General features: G+C 45.7%; 2 protein-coding genes across 2 annotated transcripts in view; one reads left to right on the forward strand and one right to left on the reverse strand.

Moving 5' to 3' along the window:
• LOC8036487 (probable tRNA pseudouridine synthase 1) overlaps window positions 1-8,443 on the reverse strand; it is a 39,568-nt gene extending 31,125 nt beyond the window's left edge. The window contains exon 1 of the mRNA XM_040215936.2: window positions 8,215-8,443. Coding sequence (XP_040071870.2) covers window positions 8,215-8,365 — 151 coding nt within the window. The 5' untranslated portion in view covers window positions 8,366-8,443. The remainder of the gene's footprint in view (window positions 1-8,214) is intronic.
• A 1,614-nt stretch (window positions 8,444-10,057) lies between these two features.
• On the forward strand, window positions 10,058-12,398 carry LOC8036484 (isochorismatase domain-containing protein 1). The gene is made up of 5 exons (XM_002402785.5): window positions 10,058-10,467; window positions 10,589-10,636; window positions 11,093-11,254; window positions 11,868-11,984; window positions 12,171-12,398. Exons 1-5 carry the CDS (start codon window positions 10,348-10,350, stop codon window positions 12,312-12,314), a joined length of 591 nt encoding a protein of 196 aa, XP_002402829.1. The 5' UTR covers window positions 10,058-10,347; the 3' UTR covers window positions 12,315-12,398.
• Window positions 12,399-13,087: the final 689 nt, after the last annotated feature.

A 13,087-nucleotide genomic window follows, 5' to 3' on the forward strand; every position in this document is an offset into this window, starting at 1 on the left:
ACTTGGCCACCAACCAGAACAAGACGGAGAAGACAGATACATATATACATATCAGTTCATTGAACAAAACCCTTTAATATTCTTTTTCTAAATTTCTTTTTTTTTTTTATTAGCACGATGCTTACCGCCAGTAAATTTAGATGTCGCTCTGAAGTATGCAGATGCAGTTCCCTTCATTCTCATTTCGAGCCTCTTCCCACTTCTTCCAAAGGTGCGATTGCGCTTTTGTGAGCATAGCAAAAAGACATTCACAGCAGCCCTCTTGGTACGCTGTCCCAACATAGGCAAATGCCTTTTTATCTTAGGAGAGAAATAACCACAGAGGTAAGCAAACTACCCCTGGTGAGAGTAGGATTCCTACTATGCCCACATGTCCCCAGAAATGGAGAAAATATAAGATGTTTACGTAGCAAGAATGAAGGCACGTATATACCGGGGGGTTCTCAAACACGTGGCTCGTCGGCGAACAAAGGTCGTCTCCCACGTCACAAGTGCCAGGGATAGCTCGTGCTATGGTGGTCTGAGCTTGCCAATTAGTCACTTCTAACAGACACAAATAGCCTAGCCTCTTTTAATGTTCCAAACGTTGGTCTGCTCTTTTAAGACGTTTATTGTGGTTTGCACCCATTCGTTTCTTTTTTCTCTCACACTCTATCTTGTTGAGTATTGATCCTAGCTTCCCGCTGTTTCTTGTGTCCAGTAAATACCCACACGAGGCGATGACTATATTATGTGCCATTAAAAGCTCCAAGAAGCCTAGCCTATGGTGTGAGGAATGCTGGCTGTTATTTCGTGTGAAGAGCTTTCTTTTTCTTGAAACCTGTCGAATGCAATCCTTAACCGAGCGAGCAGTGCCACACGGCAACAGACGGTGTGCTTTCTTTTGTTACCAAAAATACAGAAGCCCATTCACGAGGTGGTGCCATTTTAAATGGACCCCCTGCCACAGATGACGAGGCTATTATAGATTCACTTGACATGTGCCCCAGTGACTCGGAGACGGGAGATGACGTAGGAACTTTATACAATACTTTTAAAGGCTGAACTCCATGGAGCGAATATGCCGCGAAGAACCGACAAACTTTGTCGTGCAGCACGTTCGCTTTCCACGCGGCGCAACAGCCACTCTTCCAACGCCACTCGCAGGGCAAACACCGCCGGGCGAAATTCGTTGCTTTTCTTTCTCCATAAAGAAACGAATGGCCATCGATCACTAAATCTTGATATGCTGTCGGGTGTGCCTCAGGGATCGGTCCTGGGACCATTCTTTTTCTTTATCTACGATATAGACGCTTTGGGCACGTGCCAGATTGAGCCGCCATTGCCGACCTTCTCTTGTCTTACCGAGATACCCAGCCCCTGAAGAGGGCGTTGATGAGCATTCACAAAGGCCTATGCTGGGGAGGACACAGTAGCGCCTAAAGTGGCAATAACCTGTCCTGCTGCGGCAATGATTAAGAGAAGCAAACGAAATAAGAGGAAACAAAAACTGAAGGTTGGCTATGGCGGCGCCCACGCACAGCTGCCTGAAAGCGTCTATGGCCGATGACTAAAGCCCTGCGCGGATAACGATTTGATCATCCGCATCCGATCCAGATCCGCAAACTTCGTATCCGCACCCGATCCGCATCCACAAATGTTCTTAACTAATTGCATCGGCATCCGATCCGCATCCGTAGACTTTGTATCCATATCCGAACCACATCCGCAAAACTCGAAAATGTATCCGACTCTCAATGTGCATTCATTTACACAGTAAAATCCAGCATTAATAAACCTTGATAAAAATCTGATGGTATTCTATAAGCCGTCTGCTTACCTTTCTACAAAGTACTATTCGTGTAAAAATATGATGAAAGTAATTTTACCGTATTCTGTTTTATCGTATTTATAAAATAAACAATCATCCTCCCAGAGACACTTCGCATCGCTCAAAAGATGATCGCAGTTATTAGATCGTCTTGGGAGTCCGTGACACTGACGCTCTGTCCAGTATATGCGCTCAAAAAATAGATAATCTATATTTATCTTCCTTTTTGCTTTGTAGAACCCACCTCAAGCAGACACATATTTTATAAACATGAACATTGTCAAAGGATAAACTAATAACATTGTGGTATCTTCTTTAGTCCAAACAGTAAAAAAAGTGGGAGGAAAGGCGCTCACTCGCAGCAGCAAAATACTCGTGCATATATGGTAAGGGGCGAGTACACCACTGGAAGAATATCACAATATTCAATAATGGCAACACCTCCAATCGGTCACAGTTTTGAATACAAACTCTCAAATGCATGCTCGGAACCATATACATAAAAACAACTCAGTGCCAACTGTCGAGAAAAAGAAAACGCACACACACGCAACATTTCACTTGTCGAGGTTGTTGAGTAGAAGCAACAGAATATCATCAACTTGGACAGATTCAGACTGGTTCGCCTCTATTAAATTAATACTCGCTAGTGAGAAGTTTCTCTTCGGTGGTGCACTTGATGTTGGGACGGTATGCACAAACTGCACTACAAGAATGAGGTGCGGAAACTCGTACTGGTGCAAGTTCTACCAATCCAGAGGATCGAATTCGGTCTCCTCAATATATACTTGTAGGCAAAGAAGCTACTTGCAGGCTTCTTTTGCTTTCTTGTGGCTTGTACGTTTTAGTTCTTTTTTGCTATTAAAGAGATACTTCAACGAAATTTGAAATATTCCCGTCGTGTGCAAAAATAGGTTGAATATGATCCACAATATCCGTAAAAGACAATCACACATTTGAATTTTGAGCCCGGTGGCTGTATTTTTCGTTATAAACGGCCCACTCTGGCAAGTGCTCGGAGAAGGCCCAGCGGAGACCACGTGACATCCAACGCAATCGTGATCTAGGTCGTCTCGGGACGAGCAAAGCTATGGCGAGGCTGACGTCGAGAGGATGGCCTAGTTGTTCCAGCCACCGAAACGGCTGCTTTTGTACGAATTTTGAGTGACGGGTTAATCTTCTATAATCTTGCAGGGGGACAATAGCGACTTCTGCAACACACAAAAGGCCTTCTTGGGAAGAGGGGAGTTCCTCCTGCCCCTCTTCTTTCGTCGTGGCCGAAGGCGAGACAACCTCCGTCACTAACTGTCAAGGTTCCTAGAGGAGCATTACAAACGAGGCGTTAGCGACATCCACCAGGTGCTCTTCGCTAATCGTTTAATTCGTTTTAAAATACCTTTTCGAGACTTTTTTAACAAGATATTGGTATGTTCGATGTGATACTGCTCCTTTGAACACATATAAACCAAAAATTGAGCGCCGAAATTTCGTTGTAGTATCCCTTTAAGAACATTTTCCGCTCTTTCCCTGCCAAAGAAGAACACGCCTCCCGGGACGATTGACGCTCCTGCGTTCTTTACTTTTTCTAGGGACAGTATTTTTGGCGAGATAGAATGTTCTAAAGCAACCTTTAGTGACAAACAAATCTTTATTAATGTAAAGAAGAATTTTCTCTCCGATTGGCACCTTTAATCTAATAAAGTAGTTTGCCCCCACAATACATTGGATGATGCACATCATAGTATCACTCATACATTCTACACTCTACGGTCGCACACGTTTATGGGCCGCCTCAGCAAAAACGGTTTTGGACCCGCGGATATTCACATCCGATCCGCATCCGCAGCCCCTGGCATCCGCATCCGATCCGCCAAATCTGATTAATTTTTATCCGAATCCGCCAGTTTACTGCAAATATCCGCGGATGCAGGCCTCTACCGATGACCTTCACTCCGGTGCGACTGTGAAAATGTTTGCTAATGACTGTCATATTGAGGTATTTAGCGCACAAAGTGGAGAGAAGAACAGGACAGAAAAGAGTGCCACTGACAACTACCGTAATATCCCGAGTCATCGCCCATCCCCGAGCCATCGCCCACCCCATTTTTCGGACCAATATCGATTTCCGAAAAAACACCGAGTCATCGCCCACCCCTTCGAATACCCCAGCGCGGACTCTGCGATCCGCGAACACTCATCCTACCCGAATGACGCGGCCGCAGACCTTGCAGTTGGAGGACGTCCGTGACAAAGTAAAACGAAGAAGGGAAAGACACTTCTTTTTGTTTACGCATTTCCTCCGTGAGCGACCCCAAAGTGGTCGTGTATCCGTGCGAAAAGAAAACGATGGTGATAACAAAATAAGAGTTTGTTAACGTATCCGCGGAGTGTTAGGTCAAAGTCTGTCTCCGCCGAAGTAAGGTCCCCACGAACCCGCTCCTTCTTCCCGCCCGTCGCGACCGCGGTTGTGTAATATTTTAGGCAAAGCCAACGCGTAAATAAAGCTTTGCTGGAACGCCCTACACAGACGTTCGCAGAGCGTCCCAACCGTGCATTGATAGCCTGCCGTCCACGGACGCACGTATGTACGCACCAAACAAGAAAGTTGCGCAAGAGCTTGCAATTGACAAGGCGCCCGACTTGGCCCGACGCCAAAGTATTTGCCAACGCGACCGCCGGCTTTCCTGCTTTCCCAGCATTGCTCTTGGTCGCTTCTTTGGTCCGCTCGCTCGCTCGTTGCGCCTGGTCGGTTTTTCTATTTTCTTGTAGACTTTTTTTTTTTTTTTTTACTAACTAGGAGAACATAGTGGTGACATTCTTTCACGGAACAAACAATCGCGCTATATGCAGATCGGCGGTGTTTCTAGCGCGTATGCAAGCAACGGACTTCGCTATAGTAAAATATTCTTTCGTGAGCATTTTTTTCTATAAAACAATGAAACTAAATCGAGTTTTGAGTTTGATGTATCTCTTGTGCATCAGCGCTAGATACGCAAAAAAAATTAGGCGGTTTTTTCCGCTTTTTTTTAAGTGTTTGTGCTCACCCACCGAGACATGGCCCACCCCACTTTTTTAATGAATTTCAGGCGGTAGGGGGGTGGGCGATGACTTGGGATATTACGGTATGTCTACTGACAAAAAAGAAAGAGAAAATAAAAAGCCCAAAATGATCCGCCACGGAATGACTGTGTTATTTATAAAACTGTTTGCAACTCTTCAAATCAACTATTGCTAAATGAAAACTTGCGTAAAATTGCTGAATTGGTGTGAGAGGAGGCAAATGGTTTTTAATTACTCAAAAAATTGCACTCTTACAATAACCCATAAGAAATCTCCTGTTGAATTCATGTGCCACGTCGAAAATAAATGCATTGAATCTGTGAAAAGTATGGTTGCTACCTGCCCAGTTTGTAATCAGCCCGGCCGTTTTTTTTTTTTTTATTATTGAACGGTTGGTTTTTGGTTTGTATGTAAAACCAGCTGTCATTTGCCAATTTTCTTCAACTATCCAAAAGCATTTGTTTTGTTTTGTTTTTTGGGGGGGAAGAGTTTGCTCTTGCATTGGCACGGTAGCACGAAACAAACGCTCGGTATAGTCCATTTTCTGGACTGCCCGCTTGACTGGCGAGCCTGCATTCCACCGACGTCGCAGCAGCAATGGGCCTGGGTACATTTGAATGTTGGTTTTGGCATGATTTTCATTTGCCAATGTCACAATAACTATATTTAATTTTGCGTAATAAATAGCCATTTGCAAAGGGTAAAGGCCGGGGATTCCTACTTTATTGGGGTAGCTAAAAAAATCGCCAGAGTACACCTTTAAAAAAATGCGAGAGAAGCTCCTCCCGCAAAACAGACCACCCTTCCCCCTTAGCCGAGAGAACGCCTAACGAGAGGGGGCTCCTCTTCGGTATTTGCTCTGCTAAGTGGAAGGGGGTGGAGGGCTTCGAGGGGGAGCTTTTACCATTCTTCTTAACCTCTAACAGGGAATAGATCAAAGTCAGTCGACAAGCATCTTAGAACGCCTGGCACCTTTTCGTGGCACGTTTGCTCGGTGGCGGTCACTACGCTATCAGCCCACCCCATATACAGAAGCGGCGGAGCCGGTGGAACATTCGATGCACATTGCCTGCAGTGGAAAGTTATTAAGGAGAAAGCCTCGTTCGTCTCATCCTTCAGTCGACCTTCAAAATCCTTCAGCGAAAACACGTCGGCGACACGAAAAGTATGAAAACCTGTTGGCAACAGAAAAGGTACCAGTGAAACGGCGCCAAAAGTGTGTCGTCAGAGAGCACGGCGTCTTCGGAGGCTCGCTTTCATGTTTACATCAGTGCTTGGGCTTTCGACGTCAAGTCGTCTTAGGGATAACGTAAGAGACCCTGTAAATTTTTTATAATGTGGATTTTATGGTAAACAAGCTTTACGCATACATTTGCGCAAAAAGAGCATCTTTTGAAAACGATTGTTGCCCGTGGACGCGTTGCCGCCAGTGGTGCTAGGAACGCTATCCGCCCGTACCTGTTCACATCCAGACAACGGAGAAGAAGCGTTTTCGAACGACTCTCTTCCATGGAGCTTGTCAACCGTTAGATCGAAGGCACGCTTCGGATGGGGCAATTTTCCCATCAATTTCGGCGTTGCTGGCGAGTTGTCCCCTAGCTTTCACTGGAGCTTTGTACTGCAACATGAATGGCTGGGATCGAGTCCGGTTTGGCACGGGGGAGCAACTCGGATAACTCGGGGACATTGTCATGTGACTCCCCCGTGGTGCCAATGACGACAACTAAAGACTGGGTTTAATATGGTTCTGGTTTGAAATGGGGGTTGTTCGTGGGAATAAATTGTTTCAAAAAGATGAATTAGTATTCGCAAAGACATTCAGAAATAAAAACATGCCTATATTGCGTAACTGCATGCCTAAATAGTGTAAAAATGGTTAAAAAATAAAACAATGATGATGGCAAACAGCAAGGACCATGCCATGCAAACAGCATGGCATGGTCCTTGCTGAAATTGTACGCAAGGGCCAAATCAGATATGATTTTCACAAATCAGACACATTATTTTTTTGCCATGTGCGACACAAATTGTTTTGTGTGGACACCCCTTGAGCATCGTACCAGCGTGCGGTTGCATATCCCTACCGATTTGTCACTACTGTGCACTGGCTAAATTTCTCATCTCCTGCGTGAAATGATGTTGCCATACCCCAAAGGAGAACACCTAAGGTATTCTCTTTGAACTTGCCATTTCTTTATGACGATGATGTCTCACTATTACACCCTGCGTTAAGTCCCGGGCACTGTCAAGACTTGCAGAAGGATATGGACCATATCCACCAGTACTCGCTGGCAAACACCTGCCTCACGATTCATCAAAATTGCTGGCGACACGCAGAAAGACCACCGACAGCCCACCGATGCTGACATTGGCTGGCGACACCGTTCACCGCTGTCAGCAGACCAAACTTCTTAGTGTTGCACTGGACCAACGACTTTAGTTCACTGAACACATTCATGAAGTGACATCGAAGGCCAGACGACTGCTTGGCTTGATCATTTAAATCTTCAAGGGTGTTGGAAGCTGACACTCTCAGGAGCCTTTTCACTGCTCGTTTTACCATGGCTGGAGTACTGTTGCTCAGTGTGGGACCCACTGCAAGCACGCACCAGTGCCTCGCCGGAGTTTATACGTCACGCCGCATACACAGTCCTGTGCGGACGTCCCCCACCACGCCCTCCTCGACACGACCTTTGGACGGTCCAGCCTTTAAAGGCTGTAGGTTGGGATACTCTACAACGGACAGTGGCGTCTATTCAGCAACCTGCCTCCATATCCCGCCCAAATCACTCTCCCCCTTCACTTTCTTACGACCTAAAACATACCCGGCTCCAGCCCTTACTTGCAAGAACGGAATGCCATAAGCAGTCTTTTCAGATTAGAGCTGTTAAGCTGTAGCGCTGGCTGCCGAACGAGATGACAGCTAGTGCCTAGGTGGTGACATGAGCCCCAAGGAGCTTTGCAGGGATGTTGTCTGCACTCTCCAGTACCTAACCCCCCCCCCCCCCCTTTTTTTCTTCATTAATCTTCTTTCGTTTCCACTCATTATGTTTCATATGTGTTGTGCTTTGAACTCTTGCAGCTTACCTTTAGAACAAGGTGTCACAAACCTGGGCCACTGGCCCTCCGCGACTGCCTGGCTAAAGCCGCCTGTACAGGCGGCTTTGGCCTGGCTCTCATAAAGAGCTAAAATAAACAATATGAATGGCAGCCTAAGCTCATGCTGTCTAAGCATCTATATGTACTACAGCTTGGATTCGCAGAGAAATGAACGACGGAGGCACCGAAATTATACCTTTCGAGATACGTTTCGCTCAGCACCCGAAGGCCAAAGCGTGGCTCACCATGATTGAATTGCAGCGTGAGCTTCTCAGTTACGTCGGCCAAAGGCTGCCCCTTCTCTTTAAACACTGGAAACAGCGCCCGCGCAGTCTTTCGAAGGTATTTTATATAAGCGTTACGGCTGCTAACGGCTGCAGATGTCATACTGGTCATATCACACCATCAACGGTGGCTAATACACCAGCTAATACGCTAATACCATGTAAGCCGCCATCTTGAGAATCAAAGCAATAAAACAGAAAGAAACATAAAAAGTGGTTAGTTACCCCATCGGTGGTCAGAGGGCGTTCTTACGAGTTTAATTAATTATTTGAGGAACTTTCGCTCTTTTTAAATTGTTTAATTATCAATATAATTTAGCTTGCGCGGAAAATATTTTATGAGTACATCTAGAATGTACTTTTATTCACACAAAGCCGCCGATGACGTGGTGGGCAAACTGCGCGAGTGTGCGCAGTGTGCGCGACCATCTCTGTCGTTGGACGACCGTGCGACTCGTAGTCGTGGACCCGGACCCCCCGGACCCGACCCAGCGTTGCCAGGTGGTGAAATTCGGCACCAGATTTGGAAAATCTGGTGAAATTGAAAGGGTACTGGTGTTGATGTACCGGAACGGCTACACCAGACCATATCTGGTGAAAACTGGTGAAAAATCTTGAGAAACGGTTTGCCACTTGCATTAATTATATTCCTTCCCTTCACCCGTCAAAAGTGCTGTCACAAGCGGCACGCTACCCTTTTGAGAAGCTTCCCTTCCACCGCCTCTTGGAGGAAGAGCAACACATTTTGGAACAACAGTACAGAAAAATCGTGATGCACACCTGGGCTAGAGGGTGCGTGTTTGATGGCAAAGTGCCGGATGACTGCACGTTATTCTGGAGTGGAATATTCAAGTACGAAAACGGAGCTAGGAGAGAGATCATACAAAGAAAAGACTCTATGCCTTTTCTTGCCTGTCCGGCCCAGTGTCGAATGCTGTAGTGGAAATGGGTTTTAGCCAAGTCACCTGCATCAAGACCGAGTACAGAAATAAGATGTCTGTTGCAACGCTGGATGCTATTGTGTGCATTCGCACAACATTGTCATTGAAGTCTGACTGCTGTGTGCAGTTTTTTTTTTTTGCAACAGATGATATGCTTCGAAGGTTTACGTCAAAAGTCTACGAAGCAGTGTAGTAAGCTCTGGCACTTGTTAGTGTATTTATGTACCCTAATTGTTTATGTTCCATATTCTTATGGATATGAGCGATAGATGTGCTTCATGTGTCAAGAGATATTCCGTGTCAGTGTGTCTGGACTGTGTGAAGTTAACTGTTATGTGACTGGATGTCATGCATATCAGTTTTCTTTCTTGACGCTTGACTTCAAAACCTGTTATGAACTAAACTTTATCATGGTGTTGTACGTGGACTTCGTTCTTTGCGTTTCTTTTTCTTACTGCTGAGCAGAGAATGTACGCTTAATTTAGACTGCCAGTGCCTTTAAGCGCAATATTATGTGGCCTTTCTTACGTGTCGGTGGCCTTCATTAATTTGAATTTCCGTCTAAGGACTACTCAGTACCAACATCTCATAAACATGGTATATTAAAAAGTAACAATGCTGATGCGCCACATGTCTGCTTTCTTACTTTTTTATTGTGCTGTGATGAGCCTTATATTAGTAAACCTCCGAAAGCCATCCTTTTGCGAGTTCATGCGTAAAAAAGCTGAAGGAATTGGAGATAATAGACGCGATATTTTATTCCTGGTGAAATCTGGTGAAATTTCTGCCAGGATTTGGTGCCGAAGCATATTTCCAATCTGGCAACGCTGACCCGACCAACGACCTTGAGATCAGTGGACCCGACGGATAGACGACGGACCGACGGACCAACCCCCCGAACCCGCCCAACCCGTCCCATCCGAACCTAGCGAATTTCGAAACACACACCGAGGTTCGGCGGCCAGTTCGGCCGTTCTTCCGAAACTTTCCGATTCGGAAAAAGATTTATCACTGAAAGACTGAAATACCAACCGGGCCGGCGGCGGGTACGGGGTAGAGGTAGAGAGAGCGGTAGAACTACGGTAGAGCTGTTATTTTGTCCGAGTTAATTGTTAAATCAAGATTTCGTCCACTTGTTGCATTGATTTGCAAGATGGCGAAGCTGGGCAAAATTTCAGCAGACACGACAGCTTTCTTCTTGTGCGACATGCAGGAAAAGTTCCGACCGGTCACACGTTATTTTCCCGAAGTTTTGGCAGCCGCTTCTCAGTTGGTACGGGACACTTTTTGAGCTGAATTGAATTCGTTCTTTTAGTGGCATCTAAAACAAAATAATAAAATTTCAACTTGTCCAAAGGTCTCTGTCATTTTTTGTTTCTTTTTTTTTTTTTTAGGTTCAGACGTCGAAGTTGCTGAACGTGCCTCTAATTGTCACCGAACAGGTGAGTGAGCGGTGCCGTGGAACGACCTTGGAAGCGACGAGACTGGTGCTACTCACGTGAGCGCAGGTGGCTACGCAGGTGTTTGCGCTCGGTCTCGATGTTCCGCAGCTGCATGGGTGTTCGGAAGGGTTGGCCCACCCTTGGCATTCGATGGTGGGCTCATTCAAAAGGCAGACGCTGTCCCCTTGTCTGGTCATGCAAAAACTCTCAGCGGACATACTGTCCGTCTAACCAACCGTGGTTGACAGAAAAGTAAAACTTGCCGACCTTGAAAAAAGTTCTGCAAACATCCATGCAAGTTGTAGTGTGCAACTTTGCTTTTGAAGCACCAATTAAAGCAATCTGCAAGGGGAGCCTTCTCATGGGTTCATTACTCCGGTAATTTGAGGGGCTATAGACAACAGACAGTCTTTGACAGGGTTTCATTGTGAGCAGTTTCCCTCCGGTCTCTGTCAGTACCCCAAAGGCCTCGGCAGCACGGTTCAAGAGCTGAGCATCCAGCATGCGGCGGGCATATTCCCCAAGACCAAGTTCAGCATGATGATACCCGAAGTGGAGAACTTCCTCAATGGACCTTTGGGCAAACGCATAGACGTCGTCGTACTCTTTGGCGTCGAGGTAAAGCGAGACCTTCAGACCGGTGATTTGGGACTAATCTGGGAGATTGATTAGAAACGCAGAATCGTGCAGCTAGACTCATTACGAGGACCAAAGGTTAGAAAGACGAGCATAGAAACTAGTCGTGCCCATCACAGGCTCTATCCCTGCATTCAGGAATTTTCAATGGGATTTGTAAATCCAAATGTCTTCCTACCTGTCGGGCGGGAGATTCAATGCACAAAAAGTCCTCTATTGTTACTGTAGAATTAGTCAATGACATATGATCCAAATAGTGACAGCGTTTGCTTCAATTTTCGGCAATATTGTCACGATAGAAGGCGACGAGAGGGTGAACGGCGAATAATCGGTGGACTTGTGCCATACAAAATAAAGAATGAGCGTCGAGGGGGCAGAAAAGTGGGCAAAAATTTGGCGAATCTTCTAGATGAACGGAGAAATGTATCCTCTCGATGGTGCAAGCGGCAATATACCGTACAATACTGTCAAACATATCATTACTTTTGCCTCGCGGAGTCCTAGCTATTGGAATGTTTTCTTTTCGAACTCGCGCCCACTCAAGTATGTAGAGCAGCGATTACAAATTTCCTTTTTTCTGCACTTCTATTCTCAGGCTCACGTGTGCATTGAGCAAACAGCCCTAGACTTGCTATCTCTAGGCAAGACGGTGCACATTGTCGCAAATGCCACATCTTCACGAAGCCAAGAGGACAGACTGCTGGCATTCGACGTAAGGCTTTACCTCTGCAATTTTCTTAAACTCTAGGAAATGTTTATTTCAGCTGTCTCAAACTCGTCCAAATCATGCACCATTGTTTCTCATCAGGATTAAGATGAGGAGCCAAGATTAGTGTTTGCCCCCATCTGAAGTTTGCACAGCATTGTTCCTGTCAAAATGCCCCGCTGTTATCTGCAGAGACTACGCCAAGTCGGCTGCTTCATCTCAACGTGCGAGTCCATCATCTTCAAACTGGTGCAGGACAAGAACCACCCGGACTTCAATGCTGTTCGACAGATAGTCAGAGACCCCACCCTCTACACTGGGCTAACAAGCTGCTAAGGTGCACAATACAACAAACATGGCAGCAACACTCCTTTCTCGGACCACCCGCAATAAACAGCTTTTTCTTCTTGGCAACATCAAGCATCGCACAAATGTGTTCTCAATGGCAACTATTTCTCACCCTTTTTCAGTTAAAGATGTTTACACCTGTCAATGTGGTAAACGTTTAAGCCTTTGCCTTAACAGTAAATTGTGCAAAAGTTTGCTCATAATACATACATTGAATGCTCATCTGATCTAAAACTGGGTGTCTAACAAAGTGGCATTTTCGAATTCCCCGGCATTTCCAGGTTTCCCCCCATTCTATAAAAAATTTCCTGACCAACCGCTAGCGGGTACACATGTTTGAAGTGCAGTTTTTGTGGGAAAGACATGTACATATGATGAACACAGGCAGGGAGGTGGGCTAAGGTGCACCCCAGTGACACTCGCATGACGAAATGTCCCTACAGTGCAATTCGTGCAACGAATGTCGATGAAACTTTCATGTCGACAAAGCATGTTTCCATGAAACGTGTTCATGAAAATCTGTTCACGAAACAAGTTTCGACGAAATGCTACTGACCCCTTTTATGCGCTACTCTTTTACCATGTCAGTGCTGTGCAGTTTTTTGTTCCCAAGACTCTGACTTTCAAGACGCAAGATATTAGCTGTACACTTCCTACCTTGTCTGCAAAGAAAACAGGACTCTGCCTGTACAGCAGCATTTGTACAGCCATAATCTAAAAGATTCCAGAGCGCACAAAACCACCAGTCACATTCGCTTCCA

The sequence above is a fragment of the Ixodes scapularis genome, unplaced genomic scaffold, assembly GCF_016920785.2.
Source record: "Ixodes scapularis isolate PalLabHiFi unplaced genomic scaffold, ASM1692078v2 PGA_scaffold0__279_contigs__length_252992795, whole genome shotgun sequence".
Lineage (NCBI taxonomy): Eukaryota > Metazoa > Arthropoda > Arachnida > Ixodida > Ixodidae > Ixodes > Ixodes scapularis.

Coding starts and splice junctions, on each gene's coding strand:
- LOC8036484 (XM_002402785.5), top strand. CDS start 10,348: ATGGCGAAGCTGGGCAAAATTTCAGCAGACACGACAGCTTTCTTCTTG. Junction 10,637..11,092: donor CTCTAATTGTCACCGAACAG/GTGAGTGAGCGG, acceptor GGTCTCTGTCAG/TACCCCAAAGGCCTCGGCAG. Junction 11,255..11,867: donor TCGTACTCTTTGGCGTCGAG/GTAAAGCGAGAC, acceptor TTCTATTCTCAG/GCTCACGTGTGCATTGAGCA.